General features: G+C 37.0%; 1 protein-coding gene across 3 annotated transcripts; it reads left to right on the forward strand.

The window, feature by feature from the left end:
- The first annotated feature begins 1,867 nt into the window (after positions 1-1,867).
- On the forward strand, positions 1,868-18,108 carry LOC120528905 (protein rapunzel-like). 3 transcript variants are annotated; one of them, XM_039752999.1, is made up of 3 exons: positions 4,150-4,284; positions 16,139-16,267; positions 16,636-18,108. In XM_039752999.1, the coding sequence occupies exon 3, from the start codon at positions 16,663-16,665 to the stop codon at positions 17,809-17,811; it is 1,149 nt and encodes a 382-aa protein (XP_039608933.1). In that variant the 5' UTR covers positions 4,150-4,284; positions 16,139-16,267; positions 16,636-16,662; the 3' UTR covers positions 17,812-18,108. The 3 variants fall into 3 exon arrangements, with proteins under 3 accessions (XP_039608925.1, XP_039608933.1, XP_039608918.1); XM_039752991.1 differs by lacking the exons at positions 4,150-4,284; positions 16,139-16,267 and adding an exon at positions 1,868-1,951; XM_039752984.1 differs by lacking the exon at positions 16,139-16,267.
- Positions 18,109-18,748: the final 640 nt, after the last annotated feature.

Consider the following 18,748-nt stretch of genomic DNA (forward strand, 5'->3'; position numbering starts at 1 on the left):
TCTACACCCTCTGCACACAGTCACCTCTGATGATCACAGGGTCCATGAGTAACCTGGGCCTCCTAAAATCCACCACCAGCTCCTTGTTTTTGCTGGTGTTCAGTTGTAGGTGGTTTGAGTCACACCATTTAACAAAGTCCTTGATTTGTTTCCTATACTCCTCCTCCTGCCCACTTCTGATACAGCCAACGATAGCAGTATCGTCAGCAAACTTTTGCATGTGGCAGGACTCCGAGTTGTATTGGAAGTCCGATGTATATAGGCTGAACAGGACCAAAGAAAGTACAGTCACCTGAGGTGCTCCTGTGTTGCTGACCATAATGTCAGACCTGCAGTTCCCGAGACACACATACTGAGGTCTGTCTGTAAGATAGTTCACAATCCATGCCACCACTTATGAATCTACTCCCATCTCTGTCAGCTTGTCCATAAGGAGCAGAGGTTGGATGGTTTTGAAGGCTCTAGAGAAGTCCAGAAACATAATTCTTACAGCACCACTGCCTCTGTCCAAGTGGGAGAGGGTTCGGTGTAGCATGTAGATGATGGCATCCTCTGCTCCCATCTTCTCCTGGTATGGGAACTGCAGAGGGTCAAGGGCGTGGTGTACCTGTGGCTTCAGGTGGTGAAGCAGCAGCCACTCCATGGTCTTCATCACATGTGACGTCAGGGCGACAGGGTGTAAGTCATTCAGCTCACTAGGACGTAATACATTTGGGACTGGGGTGATACAAGATGTTTTCCAAAGCCTAATGCTTTTTTAATGCTAACACATGCCTAAACCTTTCATATTTTTAACAACTGTAATACCATTAACACTGATAATGAAGATTCATAAGAAGGTTAGCTTTTTTAGTAGCTGAAAATCAAAAAGGATTTTAGATTAACTCAATTAAGGCTAGTTATTTTTTTCCTTTTCTCCCTGGGCTCAATATATTTCCAAAAAACTTGGTTTTCTAAAAAGCACACAAAGCAATGTCACTGTGTTTTATGTCCCATCATCAGCCTCAACAGTATGTAAATTCACATACTTATTACATACTGACTACATAGTGTTTGTCTCTTCACTCATAAGCTGAAAGGCACTTTCTAGAAAAAAAAAGAAAAAACATCTTTCATGTTTGATTTCCAGATCACTTGCATCCAAATCAGAGTCTAAGTCAGAGTCTGATTCAGCAATAATACAAAAAACACATTTAATAAATAAATAAATAAATAATAAACACGGAGTATTTTGCTTTGTGCATTCACTTCGCTCTCTCACTTGATGTCGATGCCATTCTAAACTTTCTAAACTCACTGCTACTCACGTACACACAGGGATTTGATGTCAAGTCAACTAGTCCTCCTAGCAAACACGTGATAATGTGCAGTTTTTATTAAATGCAGTGTGCTCAGGCTCGGAGGGAAGTAGGTGTGCACAGTAGCATGGCAGTGCAGCCCCAGGATGTTAATGAGGGAACTGGTGAAGAACACATTCACATGCAGATGTGTGCAGACAATTTACTTATTAGAACTCTGGGGTCTGTAACTAAGGTACATGTGCCCACACAGATGAGAAGTACCTTGAGCAAGATAGATAGAAAAGGAATCCAAACATTTGTGAATCGAAAGAAGGATGAGATCAAGAAAACAAAAACAGAGAGAGCAAAGAAAAAAACAGTCCGGGGGTTAAATGAAAGAAATGAAACAGCATAATCATGGCTGAGCTGGTGCTGCTATGGGGAGGTGGCAGGGAAAGTGGCCCTGAGAGGAGTGAGCGGATAGTGCTCTTGGGGCAGGGTGGCTCCTGCTAAATGTTCAAGGAGTAGGAGTGACCAACCATTCTAAGCAGACTTCTACTGAAGGGCAAGGGATGGCAGAGGGAGAAAGAAGAAGGGCTCCTAAAACTGGATAAAAAGGGTTGACTGCACCTGTGAAAGGACATTTCCTTTTGCTGGGGAGACTGAAAAGGGTAAGCAGAGGAGACATCACTTTTAGCTGGATACACCAAGCTAAAAGGCTTTAACCCTTTTGGATTATTTATTATTTAACTCTCTGTTTTGAACATTGTTTTTAACATGGCATACTCATTTATTGAAAACTTCTGCACTGCACCTTTCTTGGATGCATTAATTTTAAAAAATACACTGAGCACCTTTGATACACCAGTCCTTGGGTGTTTATGTATCCTCATTGGCCAGTCTATCTCAGGTTTATTTGACTATCAATGTCCTGGGTTCGAGGAGGTAATGCCAGCTGCAGGCAACCTGGTCATCACAGGATTATCGTTTTTAGATTATTTTAAAGTTAGTTTTTATGATTTGATTGTTTTTTGATCCTTTGCAAGGGATTTAGCTCTCTATGCACCTCTATGAGTGGGTGAAAAATTTAAAATTTCTATTACAATCGAGAATATTTAGACTTTAAACATTTAAATTAAAGCACATGTTTTAATATTTCTAATATATGACGTAACTGTTCTTGATTTTTATGTACGTCTACCTGATGAAATAAATCATTACATTTTTTATGAACAACCCGAATTACGTCAGCTTACACTAATTCATACTTTTACCGTTTTTATGCACTACACAGGATACTAGCCATGTAGGAATGTTGAAGTTTCTTCCTCTAAAACAGGACAATCTTCTTTGAACATAACTTGTTGGATAGGCTACATTTTAATATTTTCATCCTCTACTTCATAGCAACTGTCAACAGTGGCTTGAGAAAGTAGAACAAAGACTCTTAATTCCACAGTCGGCTGTACTTTATCCCCTTTCAGGCTGCTCAGTCTACCCTCTGGCACAATAGTATCTTATACTTTTCTTTAGTGTAGATTTTTTTCTTACTTCTGCAACACTATACTCAAATCTTCTGCAAATCATCCAAATGTAGTGTTTGCGTATTGATTTTTCAGAAATAGTCTTGCATATTTGATTCAGCTAGATAATAATAATAATAATAATAATGATGATGATGAAGATGATGATGATGTCTGTCTTGTGCAGTCCTGCAGTTATCCAGGACTTCCAACTTTGCAGCTGATGTGACATGTATTGGTTCAAGAAAGTAGGCATTGCAATTGTTTTCTTTGCTGTATAAAGAGATGATTAACATAAAAAAGGTCCAATTTAATTTTTTTAATTGACAGTTGTTTCAAAAGAAGAAACATCCTAAAGGTAGACTGTTGATCTTGCCTATGTATGTGTATTTAGTCTTGCATCAGCTCTTCCAGGAGCTTATTATCCTTCAAAATAATGTAAATATTTTGATATAGGTTTTATTTGTTTTAGCCCAAGATATTGTATGCATGGAAAACGGATCTGCTCCAGGAAATCCTAAATGGCTGATAAACCTGTTGTTGCAGAAGCAATAAAATAATAACTGAAATGTACTTCACAAAACATTTTGGGGATGTTACCATTGCAAAGGGACTTATCAGTGGAGTTGCATTGTTCCTTTTTCTGCCATACCCTAGCTGTCTCTGGGCACTGCCAAGGTGCACATTTTTTTTTTCATAAATCCTTTTTAAATGAACAGCTACAGAGGAATTCTTTATTTAATGCTTGTTATGCTGCATTCCTGTGGATTTCTGCTGCATATTAAAGAGCTGACGAATTAAGGCTGGCAGCAAGAAATGTACCAGGGCTTTGAAAGTATTATATAAGATGAGCTACTCTAGAGCATGCAGTGTAAAATATGAGGAACTCCATCAAACAGCCCATATTATCTCCTAGTGTGTCTTATGCTAGTATTTTCATCTTCTTCTTCTTCTTCTTCACACTTGAGCCTCACAGTTTAGGAAGGTGTTTCTTAACAACAGGTTCAAAGAGTTGAGATCAGTGACTAGTCTGGGGTATACAAAAAATAAGTGTGTACACCTTCCATTGTCAATTTTTTTGATCAAACAAACATAATTTACTGGAAATGTGAATATTTACTTTGTGAATAGTAACTTAGCTTAATGTACTTTTCTGGGAGGATTCTACTCAACATATCCAAACACAAAGGTTTACAAAACATCCATTGTGAAGGAAACCAGGAAATTTAATAGAAGTTTACTCTCCTTGAAGACTTCCATTAGCAGTAGCTTATGGGTGGGGACGCATCTCATAGGCTCCTGGACACTGAAACCTTCTTATAAAAAGCAGTTAAATGTTTGGGTGTCACTGAACACTTACACATTTGGTGCTCTATGAAGAAAGAAAGAAAAAAAAAACAGGCACATCAGCCTCAAAGCAATTTAGTCTCTTCATAATAAATGAAATCATCCTTTTTTCCCTGCATTTTTCCTGCTCTAAGGTAAGCTAAATAATATTCTACTTTTTGGTAACTTTTTAATAAAAACATTTTGTGCTAGTGATCTTGCAATACTAGAGGTATTTAAAGCTGATGCTGACACATCAACCACCATGACACCGGAATAAAGCAGGACCAGTGAATTTTACAGACTGTTCATTACATCTTTCAGCTTTGCCAACAACCTTCACTGTGCTTCTGCCTTCAAGTAGTCCAGGCCAGTCACTAGAATACAGCAAAGATGGCACTGTGTTAAAGTACACTATGCAATCAAATTGACTAATCTTAGTGGACTTGCTTACTGCATAAAGTTATGAAGTAATAAAAACATAACAATCACAATGTGACACAGTGCTTAGTAGTTCTGCTGCCTTGTGCATCTAGAAGTCTCTGTTCAAATCTAATACCTTATCATTTTTTGCAGCTTCTCCTGTGGAGTCTACCTGGGTTTTTTCTAAGCAAACTGCAATTTTTCCCCCCACATTCTTAAAGATGTGCAGGTTAGGTTATTTAGAGAATACAAATTGTCCTTTGGTAGGGTGAACCCTGTGACAGACTGCTGCCATGTTCAGAGTTGGTTTCTACTACACACCAAGTGCTATAGAGATACTCCAAACCACTACAACCCTCAGATGGGTTAAGACTACCACACTAGCATTTACAAATACTGAAGTTTATATTTTAGCTTCTTGGACAAAATGTCTGGAGATCTATACTACTATATTCTTCTAATCAGTTATTATTATCCATTCACCCACTAATCCTATTGCCATGAGAAGAGAGAAACCTATGGAGGACCTGTGCCTGGATATAATGTCAGTCCTTTACAGATCATACATACAAACAGTGCGTGACTTATTCATACAACACTAGCTTAGAGTCTCCAACTAGCCTAAGAAACATTTCTTAGACTTGTGTAAAAACCAGAGTATCCAAAGAAAGAAGATTTGGAGTGAATCAGAAGACTCCACACAGAAGCTGGCATTTGAATATTCCGGGTGCTGGGACAAGAACCTCTAAATACTGCACTTCCCATACTGTTGTTCTATTTTACTGTTCTCTTGTTATATTTTTGTATTTTGTATCTTCTGCTTTTTAAAGGGCAAAAGTCATTACAAATCTCTTACTCGTTTCCTTGATGCCTGTTTATATATATGGAGGCACGCTTCACGCTCGCCACTTCACATCTCTGCTGCTTGCGCTGTGAAGGGGGAAGGCTGAACGCATGCTAAGGAGATGTGGACAGATCAACTGCTGTTACTGAGCTGCATGTTCTGCATGTCGCGCTGTGTGTCGATCATTTAAACAGCATTGTACAGCAGCTGTCCTTTTGTCTCACTTCCTTGTCTCGTGGGACGTTAAAGTGTCTCTGTGAAATTGTTTCTAAGCAGGGCGTGTCGTGCAAGAAGTCTTGTGGGACTTCAAAGTGCCTCCCCGAGATGATCACACCTCGACCCAAAATTTTTTTATATAATAGATAGATATATATACTAGGGGGTTTTGTCCCATGCTCGCTGGTAATGAGAATCAAAGTCAAAATGAAAATTGCTCTAACTCAATCACACACATCTAGCCTCAACACAAGATAAGACAACAAATAGCATGTGGTACTCGTGGAAAAAAGCTCTCTTTCTTTAAAGAAGGTAATCTCAGAGCCCAGATGGGAATGCAGAAAACATCTTTATTTCACAGCAATGTAACAAAGAGACATGACCATGATGCAAGTGCTTAAACTAGGAAGTGCATCAGTTTATATTACATTTCTTATCGTCTATGCAAAATACACACCCACACACTAGGGACAATTTAGGATCGCCAATGCACCTAACCTGAATGTCTTTGGACTGTGGGAGGAAACTAGAGAACCCAGAGTAAACCCAGGAAGACACATGCAAACTCCACACAGGGAGGACCCGGGAAGCGAACCCGGGTCTCCTAACTGTGAGGCAGTAGCGCTACCACTGCACTGCGAAAATGTATAGTTACTTAATATGCAAGTATCACTCAATGCTGCATCTCTAAAACAATGGCTTTCCTAGCTTTCTCATAGCACACACTGACCTTGGCTTTTCATTACCTCATACTGAAGTTTAAGCAAGTAAGTAGAAAGTAGGGTCAGGCTGCTGCATGTAAAAGCAAGTGGCCTTGGGCTGATAAAAATATATTAGTTGTTTTCCAGTGACTAATAGAAAATAAAAAAAAATAGGCATAAGCTTACATGACCTAAAGTTAGCTAATATAAATGTCTTTCCTTGAACTTGATTGAGAACATATTGATCCATAAATTAAATTTTCTGCAGTACCAGCTTAAAAAGTGTTGCAGCAGTGACATCACATAAACCACTTCCAGTACTGCTCCCCTAGCAAAGGTTAATTGTGTTGTAGCAATAGCACCACAAAATGGTGGAGAGTACAGGGATACAAAGGTGTCACAGGATAACAAAAACTAATGATCAGAATTATTGCAATGAGTTCAGAGGCATTATACTGCAAAACCAAGAATACAGGGAAAACAATGATATACAAAACCTTAGCAAGTATTAAAAATAACAGAGACAAAAATGTATTTAAAGCAGAAAAAATGTAATTATGTCTGAATTGTAACAAGATACCTCATATTGAGGGGCCTCTCTTAACAGAGTATTTATGGCTTTTGTCTGTGAAAAATGTCCATTACATTTCTAATGAAGTTTGTACAGGATGTCCCTTTCAATACACAAGTGGGTAAGGTGATAAACACAAGTCTCAGTGGCAAAATCCAACTGTTCTACTATCAAGAATTCCAAAGGATGTACTATCTGCACATTGACTGTATGAAATGTAAGTGACACAAACTTATGTTCCAATTCACATAGTAAATATGGGTAAATTATTGAATAGATGTGCCTTATTCTGCTGCAACTCAGGTATTTCAAAGTCATTGCAAATTTTAAAAGTAGATCAAGAACTGACAGATGCAAAGTTTAATGACTGGTTCACAAAATATTAAAAAATAATGGAACAAAACATGAATAGATAGTAGAAGAAAGTTTATTAATCATATTAATCATTAACAACATAGTCCGTCTTGAAAGGCAGTGCTATTTCTCTAGAATTATAAATAACAATTTTAGTAATCCCAGAGTCTTATTCTCTACGATTGATCATCTGCTAAACCCAGGTCACTCAATGGAATGCCTCCAAAAACTTTCAGTGAAACTTGTGAGGTTTTTGCTGTATTTTTCAATCAAAAAATGAATGATATTAGAAATAATATAGTACATCTCCCCAACACTGATCCTCTTAAACCCCGGTACTCCATTATAAACAAATTATAGATTTACCTGATTTATGTAAAATAATTTCTCAATTGAGACCATCCACCTGCGTCCTTGACCCAATACCAACAAGTTTTTTCAAAGAACTATCTGGGGTGCTAATTGATAGTATTCTTGATATAGTAAACTTGTCATTAGAGGCGGGGGTCTTCCCAGACTGTCTTAAGACTGCTGTTGACTCCTCTGCTTTTGAAAATTTTACACCTATTTCTAACGTGCCTTTCTTAAGTAAAATCCTAGAGAAGGCAGTCATTATGGAGCTAAATGACCACCTCAATAAACATGCTATTCTTGATAAGTTTCAGTCGGGTTTCAGAACAAATCACAGCACAGAAACTGCACTTGTTAAAGTAGTAAATGACTTGCGGGTAAATGCAGACAGAGGCTGTTTATCTGTTTTCATCCTCTTAGATCTGAGTGCTGCATTTAATACCATTGATCACAACATTCTTAGAAATCACCATAGTCAATAGGTGGGCCTCTCTGGCAGTGTCTTAAATTGATTTGAGTCCCAGCTGGCAGATAGAAAATTCTTTGTTAGTTGTGGTAATTTACTTCAAAGACAGATGATATTCTATATGGTGTTCCACAAGGGTCTATTCTGGTTCCGCTGCTCTTTTTGATTTACATGCTTCCATTAGGTCAGATTATCTCAAGGCATAACGTGAGCTACCAGAGCTATGCTGATGACACACAACTGAATTTATCAATAGCGCCTGACAACCCCGACTCTCTTGATTCACTGACAAAATGTTTTACTTGTGTTTCTGAGTGTATGAGTAGTAATTTTCTCAAATGAAATAAGGAGAAAACAGAAACTTTAGTGATTGGCAAAAATGGATATAATGAGGTTATTAGACATAAACTTGATGCATTAGGATTAAAGTCAAGATGGAGGTAAAGAAATTAGGGTTAACTATTGACTCTGATCTGAATTTTAAATCACATATTAATCAGATTACTAGGACTGAATTTTTTCACTTAAGAAGTATAGCAAAAGTTAGACTAGGAAAATAAAATCTGAACACATTTCTCCAGTTTTGATGTAATTGCATTGGTTACCTGTGTCTTTCAGAATTGACTTCAAAATACGGTACTGCTTATAGTTTACAAAACCTTAAATAAGCTTGCTCCATCCTATATTTTAGAATGTCTTTCACCTAACACTCCAGATCGTAACCTCAGATCTTCAAATGAGAGCTAAACTTAAAAGAAGTGGTGAGGTGGCCTTCTGCTGTTATGCACCTAAACAGCTTACTGATAGAAATTCGCCAGGCAAATACAGTGTACAATAGCACTTTAAAAAACTTCTAAAAACTCATTATTTTAACATGGCTTTCTCATAGCTCCATTTTAGTTTAATCATGATACTTTGTGTATGCATTTAATTATCAATATCATTCCTCGTGGATCCATAATCCATACTAGCTCCTACTCTTCTGTTCTTTTTCCGGTTTTCTGTGGTGGCGATCTGTGCCACCACCACTTAATCAAAGCACCGTGATTTCCCTGCATTGATGGATTAAAGGCCAGAAGTCCACATGGCCTTCATCATCAGGTTCTTTCATTAAAACTTTGAATACAATAAAGACTAATTGTGAGGCCAATTATGTTAGGTAGAATGCCTAGAGGGGGCTGGGTGGTCTCGTGGCCTAGGAACCCCTGCAGATTTAATTTTTTTTTATTGTTTTTTCTGTCCTCCCTGGCCATCGGACCTTACTTGTATTCTATGTTAATTAGTGTTCCCTAATTCTATTTTCTTATTTGTTTTGTCTTTTTTCTTTTTCTTCATCATGTAAAGCACTTTGAGCTACATCATTTGTATGAAAATATGCTATATAAATAAATGTTGTTGTAATCTACATACAGTATGTGTTTCTGTCAGACATTGTAAACTGACGTGCAGACATTGCACTAAAACAACCTATAAGGTTAAAAAATTATTTTAACAAATTGGACTGTTAATTTCCTTTGTCTAGAGAAGCTGAAAAAAAGTGTACCAGATGCAAGATCAGCAATTGTAGTTAGAAACCTAAATCGTTGCTCAAGTGGAAATATTGTTTCATAATTCTAATAGCTAGAAAGCCCTTTTTAACTCATCACACATACAGCAAGATGTGATTTTCACATCCAGTGAGAAGAACATACACAATTGAATCACTTGTAAAAAATTTTTTTCAGAATAATCATATGTTTTGAACATTTTTATTTCTTCAAAGCTCAGTAACTCACTATTTATAGCAATAATGTTTGAAAGTGCCTACTTTGGAAGATAACTAAGTTAGAATACAATCTTGTGTCAATTATTCAGGGTATTTCAAAAGCAAGCCCTGCAAAACTGAACCATAGAAAGTCTAACTCACAAATATGACCATTAAAGACTTAACCAGATTAAATATGATGTAAGTCCATAACAGAACCTGAGACACATAACTTTATTAAGGAAGTTTTTCTTATTGCATGTTTTTTCCACTGCAGAAATGGGACCCCCAGCCCAGGGTTCAGTCCATTCATTAGCATATCATTGTATTGGTCTTACACCTGATATTACGCTGTTTGGTTTGGTGGGATAACACTGCAAATATTATGCAATAAAAACCAGATAGCATGAAGATAACACTATAATTCAACCAGATGTCTAAAGGCATGTTTGACTGGCTGTTCAGATATGAATTATCTATACTAATAAAAGGCAAAGCCCTCACTCACTCACTCACTCATCACTAATTCTCCAACTTCCCGTGTAGGTAGAAGGCTAAAATTTGGTACTTATTTCGGTGGTATCATGCCTCTGTTACTTATGGACCCATCTTCAAGAAATTTGGTAGGCGGCTTCCCTGCGCTAACCGAAACCGATATACGTACTTATTTCGATGGTATGATGCCACTGTCGGCCGCCATATTGAACTTTCCAACGTCACTAATTCTCCAACTTCCCGTGTAGGTAGAAGGCTGAAATTTGGTACTTATTCCGGTGGTATGATGCCACTGTTGGCCGCCATATTGAACTTTTCAATGGTCTTTGTTACTTATGGGCCCATCTTCAAGATATTTGGTACGCGGGTTCCCAACGCTAACTGAATCCTACTTACGTACATATATACGTCCATAGCCTGCAGCTTGGTCACTGTGTGAGGTGCCGTTGGGTCCCACATCCCAACGCCTCCCACGTTGTTGGCTGCCTGCCTATATAAGGCTGTCCGTCACTCCAGTCTCTACATTCCCATCCTTGCTTCGCCATGGGATTCACGTCTCCCTGCTGATAACTACAGCCTTTTTATTTAACCCATGGCTTCTTCGCTGTTTTATTGTTCATTTATTACGATTAGAGTTATTGTGTAGGTATTTTAGACTTACTTTACATTGTTCAGGTACCCATTTCCTTTATCATTCCAACCGTACCCCTATTAACATGTCTATAGAGGTGATCACCATCGATCAAAGAACTGTCAGTTACTGAGTGGTTTCCATGCCCGGAGATGACACCTACCTTTTCCATTCTCTTTGTTACATATTGCACGGCCGTATCAGGCTCACTCTTGATATCCGGAGGAACATTGTGTCTTATGTATTGAATGACCGGGACAGGTTCAAGGTGTGGACTGATGACGGTACAGGAGATAATTATTCTACACAGGAGCACTAGAAGAGTGAAATACTTAAGCCCTTCACCTATGCATCTGCATGTGAGTTGATGGCTGCCGCTGAATTGTTCGTTTGACGCTTTCAAGTGTACTGAAATGGCCAAATATTTTACACCTTTCGACAACTGCCAATGCCTCTTAAACATCTTAGATTCATAGGTGACGATTTCAGTAGTGGACACTTTGATGTTTATGAATGTTTAAACTCTCAAAAGCTGGATGTGAAGTTATCGATGAAACCAGTTGTATACTTACAACGCTTGACAGATGCGAATGTCTCTTCAACACAAGTCCTACAAATACTGTCGTAATTGAAACAAACCATGAAACTCAAACCGATTATGACAGCAGCAATCCAAGCTGTGAGATTTGAAACAAGATTACTGTTCACATGGCCAACTGTATGTTGCATGCTCAAAAGTAAGCTCAGCGCACAGCTTGGACATATTACAATCGGAGAGCCGAACTGACAACGTGGCATATAAAGAGATCCTTAACAAATAATTATTGGTATATTTTTTTAAAAATGTTTCATTTTCTTCTTAATAAAAATTTTAAGGCAGTACTTCGCCGCTGCAAAGAGCGGGTATTTTGCTAATATATATATATGTGTGTATGTGTATATATATATATATATATATATATATATATATATATATATATATATATATATATATATATATATATATATATATATATATATATATATATATATATATATATACTAGCAGAATACGCACTTCAGCTGAGAAGTAGTGTGTTAAAAAGTTATGAAAAGAAAAGGAAAAATTTTCAAAATAATGTAACATGATTGTTAATGTAATAGTTTTGTCATTGATATGAGTGTTGTTGTCATATCTATATATATATATATATACAGTATATATATATATATATATATATATATATATATATATATATATATATATATATATATATATATATAGCAAAATACCAGCTTGGCAGCGGAAAAGTAAAAAGAAAAGGAAACATTTTAATAATAACGTAACATGATTAACAATGTAATTGTTTTGTCATTGTCATGAGTGTTGCTGGCATATATATATATATATATATATATATATATATATATATATATATATATATATATATATATATATATATATATATATATATATATATACAGTAATCCCTCCTCGATCGCGGGGGTTACGTTCCAGACCCCCCACAATAGGTGAAAATCCACGAAGTAGAAACCATATGTTTGTATGGTTATTTTTAGATATTTTAAGCCCTTATAAACTCTCCCACACTGTTTATAAATATTCCCCGCAGAGTTATACAGCATAATTGCTTTGTATTCTCTTAGATATTAGCTAAGATTCATTGAAATTATGTATATAAACACACTGTTTATATACAGTAAAACCTAATTATTTTAAAGATATCAAGTGTCTCCGATATCACATATGTTACAGCCATTACGATAGACAGGCCACCAGCAATAAATACGTGCAATGCAAGAAAAATAGTATACAGTAAATGTGTGTACAGTGACACTAAACGTACGTACATGTACTAAGTACTGTAAGTAGAAAATGAATTATGGTTACTCACCAACAATGACACGATGACTTGTCCGATAACAATGAGTTTAATTTTACTGCACAACAAAGGAGAGCGTTACAGTTCTTAAAAAGTAGCCACTTCAGGCGATTGTGTAGCACTGCCGTTGTTCTTCTTCTGGCAGTCTTCAATCCAAATCCCTAAAGCAGATTCCATCCAGACTACTGCCTTATTACATCCACTTACAACTCGTTTTGCACCCTGGTTAAAAGGACACTGCGGCCGTAGATCTTATATTCCTTTCCTACTTTTTAAATAAAAAGAATTGTTGCCTTTAACAAATCCAAAACGTTTACCTTTTCAGCAATCGTTAACATCTTCTGTTTGCGCTTGGGTACGGCCCCTGAAGCAGTAGCAGGTCGTTTTGGAGCCATAATGAAGGGCTTGACTATGCACAAAGATAAACACAAAAGAGCACAACTCTTTACACAGCGAAACACGTTGATGCTGAATGAGCGAGACGAGACTTCCTGGTTAACACAGCATTCAGCACGCAGGAACTTAACTGCGTGCTCTGATTGGTTAGCTTCTCAGTCATCCGCCAATAGCGTCCCTTGTATGAAGTAAACTGGGCAAACCAACTGAGGAAGCATGTACAGGAAGTAAAAAGACACATTGTCTGCTGAACCCGCGAAGCGGCGAAAAATCAGCGTTATATATTTAGTTATGCTTTCATATAAAATCCGCGATAGAGTGAAGCCGCGAAAGTCGAAGCGCGATATAGCGAGGGATTACTGTATATATTGTGACAGGCGCCTGGCGTCCATGCCCAGTCGGGACGCCCCTGCACACTGTATTCAGGGGGAGCAGCCCTGGACAGTGCAATAACTCCCCCAGGACGCTAGATGGCCGCCCCCCTGGGCTGGTGTAGTGCCTAAGTTTCCCACAGGGTTCCCTGGGAATTGGAGTTGGGGGCAGCCCTGTTGGGTCCCGCAGGTACCGCCAGGGGGTGCTGTGTTTGGGACTCCTGAGCCCGTGTGGGCAACAGCTTCATCACACCTGGAAGTGCCGCCGGATCTTAGTGATCAAACACCTGGAGCACTTCCAGGTGACCTATAAAAGGGAGCCAGCAACCACCACTCATTGGCCAGAGTCGGGTGGAGGAAGACAAGGTTGTGAGGGAGGAGTGTTTGTGATTGTGCTGCACTGGTGGTTACTGGTGCTTGGGACTGTGTTGTGGCTGGGGGGATTACGAGGAAGATGTGCCCTCCAGCTGAAGAAGAATAAAAAAGAATTTTATTTTACACGTGCCTCCAGTGTCCAATCTGTGTCGGGTCAGGTGCTATATAGTGCCATTTTACAATATATTGTAACAAAGGCGCTATGTAGGTGCCTGACCCGACACAGAAAGACACGAAGGCACGTATAAAAAGTACAAAAGACTTCCGAAGTAGCAGCACTCATGAATATGGTTGTATATGTCACTCGCTCGCTTCTTATTGTTTCGCTGCCTTCTCAATTATATAATGCATGGTTTTTTCAGCACTTTTTGGAGCTCTTCCTGGTTTTCTACATACTGCATTGACAGTCAGTTCACGTGATTAAGTGGGAGGCGTGATGATGTCACACGAAACTTCCCCCACGGCTTTCGAGCTCAACTCCATTACAGTATATGGAGAAAAATAGCTTCCAGTTATGAATTTCAAAATGAAACCTGCCCAACTTTTGTAAGGAAGCTGTAAGGAATGAGCCTGCCAAATTTCAGCCTTCTACCTACACGGGAAGTTGGAGAATTAGTGATGAGTCAGTGAGTCAGTGAGGGCTTTGCCTTTTATTAGTATAGATATGTTTATATGTGTGTGTGTAGTATATATATATATATATATATATATATATATATATATATATATATATATATATATATATATGAAAGCAATACTCATTATAGTGACAAAACAATTACCTTGACAATCATGTTACGTTATTTTCAAAATGTTTCCTTTTCTTTTTCATTACTTCTTTAACACACTACTTCTTTGCTGCGAAGCGTGGGTATTTTGCTAGTGTAAAATAAATGTGATATGTAAAACATCCATACAGAAAAAATAATGTATTAAAAAAAAGCTTGAGAATATTTTTATTCTTTATATAAGCAAAAAGAAGTACGTTACATTTAACATTCATATATTATATATTTAGTTTCACTGGTTCACTGGTTGATCAGTTAGTGGGGCACAGATCGCTACCAAAGAAAACTGGAAAAAGAACAGCAGAGAAAGTAGGGGTCAGTACGGATTTCAGAGCCACCAAGAATGAAAATGATAATTAAATGCATATACTGTACAGAATATCAGGGTTAAACTAAAATGTAGGTATGAGAAAATCATGTTAAAATAATGAGTTTTTAGCAGTTTTTTAAAGTGCCCCACTGTATTAGCCTGGCAAATTTCTATTGGTAAGCCGTTCCAGATTTTAGGTGCATAACAGCAGAAGGCTGTCTCACCCCTTCTTTTAAGTTTAGCTCTTGGAATTCTAAGCAGAAACTCATTTGAAGATCTAAGGTTATGATTTGGAGTGTAAGGTGAAAGGCATTCCAAAATATAAGATGGAGCAAGATTATTTAAGGCTTTGTAAACCATAAGCAATATTTTAAAGTCAATTCTAAATGGCACAGGTAACCAGTGTAGTGACATCAAAACTGGAGAGATGTGCTCGGATTTTCTTTTCCTAGTTAAGACTCTGGCAGCTGCATTCTGCACTTGTTGCAATCAATTGATGTCTTTTATGGGTAGTCCTAAGAGGAGTGTGTTATAGTAATCTAGTCGACTGAAAACAAAAGTGTGGACCAATTTCTCAGCATCTTTCAAAGTTATAAGAGGTCTAACTTTTTCTATAAACGCTGTCCCAGTAATCTGATTAATATGTGATTTAAAATTTAGGTCAGAGTCAATAATTACCCCTAGATTCTTTACCTCTGTCTTGACTTTTAATTCTAATGGATCAAGTTTATTTCTAATGCCCTCATTATATCCATTTTTACCAATTACTAATATTTCTGTTTTCTCCTTATTTAGTTTGAGAAAATTACTACTCATCCACTCAGAAACACAAGTAAGACATTGGGTCAGTGAATCAAGAGAGTCGGGTCATCAGGCACTATTGATAAATACAGTTGTGTGTCATCAACATGTGGTAGCTGTGGTAGCTGTGGTAGCTCATGTTATTCCTTGAGAAAATCTGACCTAACAGAAGCATGTAAATCAAAAAGAGCAGTGGGCCCAGGATAGAGCCTTGTGGAACACCATATAGAATATCATGTGTCTTTGAAGTATAATTACCACAACTAACAAAGAATTTTCTACCTGCCAGGTAAGACTCAAACACCAGCACTGTTCTGGAACTGCTCCTAGTGGATTTGTTCTTGGCCTTCTCTTTCTCTGCATCATTATGCTTCCTCTTGACCATAATATTTAAAGATTTGGAATTAACATTAAACAGGTGATACTCAAGATTTACTTCACTTTTAATAATAAGTAATACCAATAATTAAAACTGTCAATCATGTGTTACCAGCCTGTTGTCAAAATTTTCAGATAGCACACATGTGAAACATTATGTTCTACATAAAGTGTAACTTTTTTTTTTTTTTAATACAATTCAATACAAAATATCAGGCAGTTTTTGAAGGCAGAGTGAAGCATCTCCAGGGTCAAGAGCCCGGAAAAATATGTTTTCAATACATTACAATTAAACTCATTGTTTTTCTCAAGAATAAAAATGTACTGCCCAGCTTTTTTTATGGAAGATGTTCATCCTTATAGATTCAGGTTTGTCTTTGTTAATGCTTTCATTTTGTATTCTTTCAGTGACTTCACAAGGATTTTTAACAGAAGATGGATAACAACACAAAGTATTCAGATAAAACAGACATTAATAATATAATGAGTAGAGTTTTAAAAGGATCACAGACTTTTTTAGAAGTTATTGGAGAGGTAGTCCCTTTTTGTTCAGCAGCAGCAAAAATAATAGGGCAAATTCAAAATAATTCTGAAAGACCAGATATAGGAGACTTTAAAAATCAGGTTTTACAAATTGGTGAAAAGTTGGATGACATTACAAACAATTATTCACAAATCAACAATGAGATTGAGAAACTTGGCATGGATGTGAAATTTTCTAAGATCGAGGAAAACATTAAAACACAATATAAATATTTTACAGAAATTTTAAATGAAGTACCAGAGTTCAGAGTTAAAAAAACTGAAGACTTTTGTGACCACTACCTGAGAAATAAAGGAGAGTGCAATCTCAATGAGCTCTATGATGGTGTGATGGGAAATGAAGAAATAGACATCCTGGAAATAGTAAAAAATTACCAGAGTAGAGATCGTCATGCCATGGAAGAGTTCTGTGCTCATCTCGGCTACCTTTTCCTCATTGGAATAAGTGCATTGATGGCATATGCTTCACTGACAGGTTTAGATGTATCAAAGAGACAGAAGGAGTGGACGGAGAAGATGACAGCTGTACAAAGTCAAATGACATCTGCCATAGAATACTGCATAAAGAATTTTGAAGACCAGGCAAAAACCGACTTACAGAAGTTTACTAAAAGCAGCTACCATGAATTATTGGTAGACAAAATTTTTTGTTTCTTACAGAAAAAATACTACTGGGTGCAATGGTCAGTAAAAGCATACAGGCAGCCTAAAACATTGTTTCCAGTCTTCACACGAGATACAAATGAGTATATCATTGGAGAGAGGCACTTTACACTATCTGAAGCAGATGATCTCAAGATTGTTGTGTCTTATTGTGCAGAACGACAGAAAATTGATCTGGAGCAAATTCAGCAAACATTTACAGACATAGTACAGAAAGGCAATACAAAAGATGTGGCAGAAGCTATTTATGAGAAAATACCAAACAGTTTTGTTCATGTCATTAAATCAAGCAACAACATCACAGAAAAAAATAACTTTTCAGATCATTGCTATTATTGTATACAAAACAAAAACTGCCACCTATTTGTGCATTGTTAGTGTAGTTCTTTGCATATATGTAGATTTGCTCATCAAAGAAAGAAGCCTCATTTCTACATTTTTTACAGTTTATGACTGTTCATGAATCAAGATAAAATAGAGCATTAAGATGTTTATGAGTAAAATGTGTAAAATTTCTACTACTGATCATACCTGTAATACTGTTATCAGATATTACAAATGAAAATAGAAGCACAAAATAATACTTTAGAGACAATTGTTGATAATAAAATGTGCTCTTATTGTGTGTGCACCTCTAGCAGAGAGAGGAAACTATATAAAAGAGCTTTAAACACATTGAAAGTATGTTTTTTTTTATTATAATTAGTTACTTTACATTTTTTTCACATGATTATGGTGAATGTTCGCATAACTATGATTTAAGTTAATTACCAGTAAGTAGGTGGGTTAGTTGTTATTATTTCTCTTTATAATATATTATAAGAGCATTTGCATGACTTGTAGAAAAGGTAGCATGACATTACAAAACAGTCAATTGGCAAAATATTAAAAAAGGATGTTAGCTGTTATAAATATAGGAAGAGGTTTGCTTTGCAAAAACATGCATTTTAATTGTTGATACAACCTCATTGCTATCACCACTTTTGTTTTTATACAATTTTGCTTAGCCAAGTCACTTGAATTTTGAATAACTTTCCTGATGAGGGAAAATACTAAGCTGCATGAAGCAGGCCACCCATCCACAGTCTCCATGTCCTCCTGTGAAATTCCCGGGCATGAAAGTAAAAGATACAATCCCTCCAGCGTGTCCTCAGACTTCTGCAGGTGTTCTCCCAGGGGGGATTTTAACTAAACACTCAAAACACCTGAATTTGCTCCTATTTACATATTTAGCTGACATTTCCTTTTAATCATTACCAAAAAAATCCAAGAAAACATTTTGTGAAGCCTTTAAATATAATTAACTTGAAGAACT

Source organism: Polypterus senegalus, chromosome 1 (assembly GCF_016835505.1).
Source record: "Polypterus senegalus isolate Bchr_013 chromosome 1, ASM1683550v1, whole genome shotgun sequence".
NCBI lineage: Eukaryota > Metazoa > Chordata > Cladistia > Polypteriformes > Polypteridae > Polypterus > Polypterus senegalus.

Bases quoted from the DNA above. Each gene is read 5' to 3' on its own strand.
- LOC120528905 (XM_039752991.1), top strand. From the start codon at position 16,663: ATGGATAACAACACAAAGTATTCAGATAAAACAGACATTAATAATATA.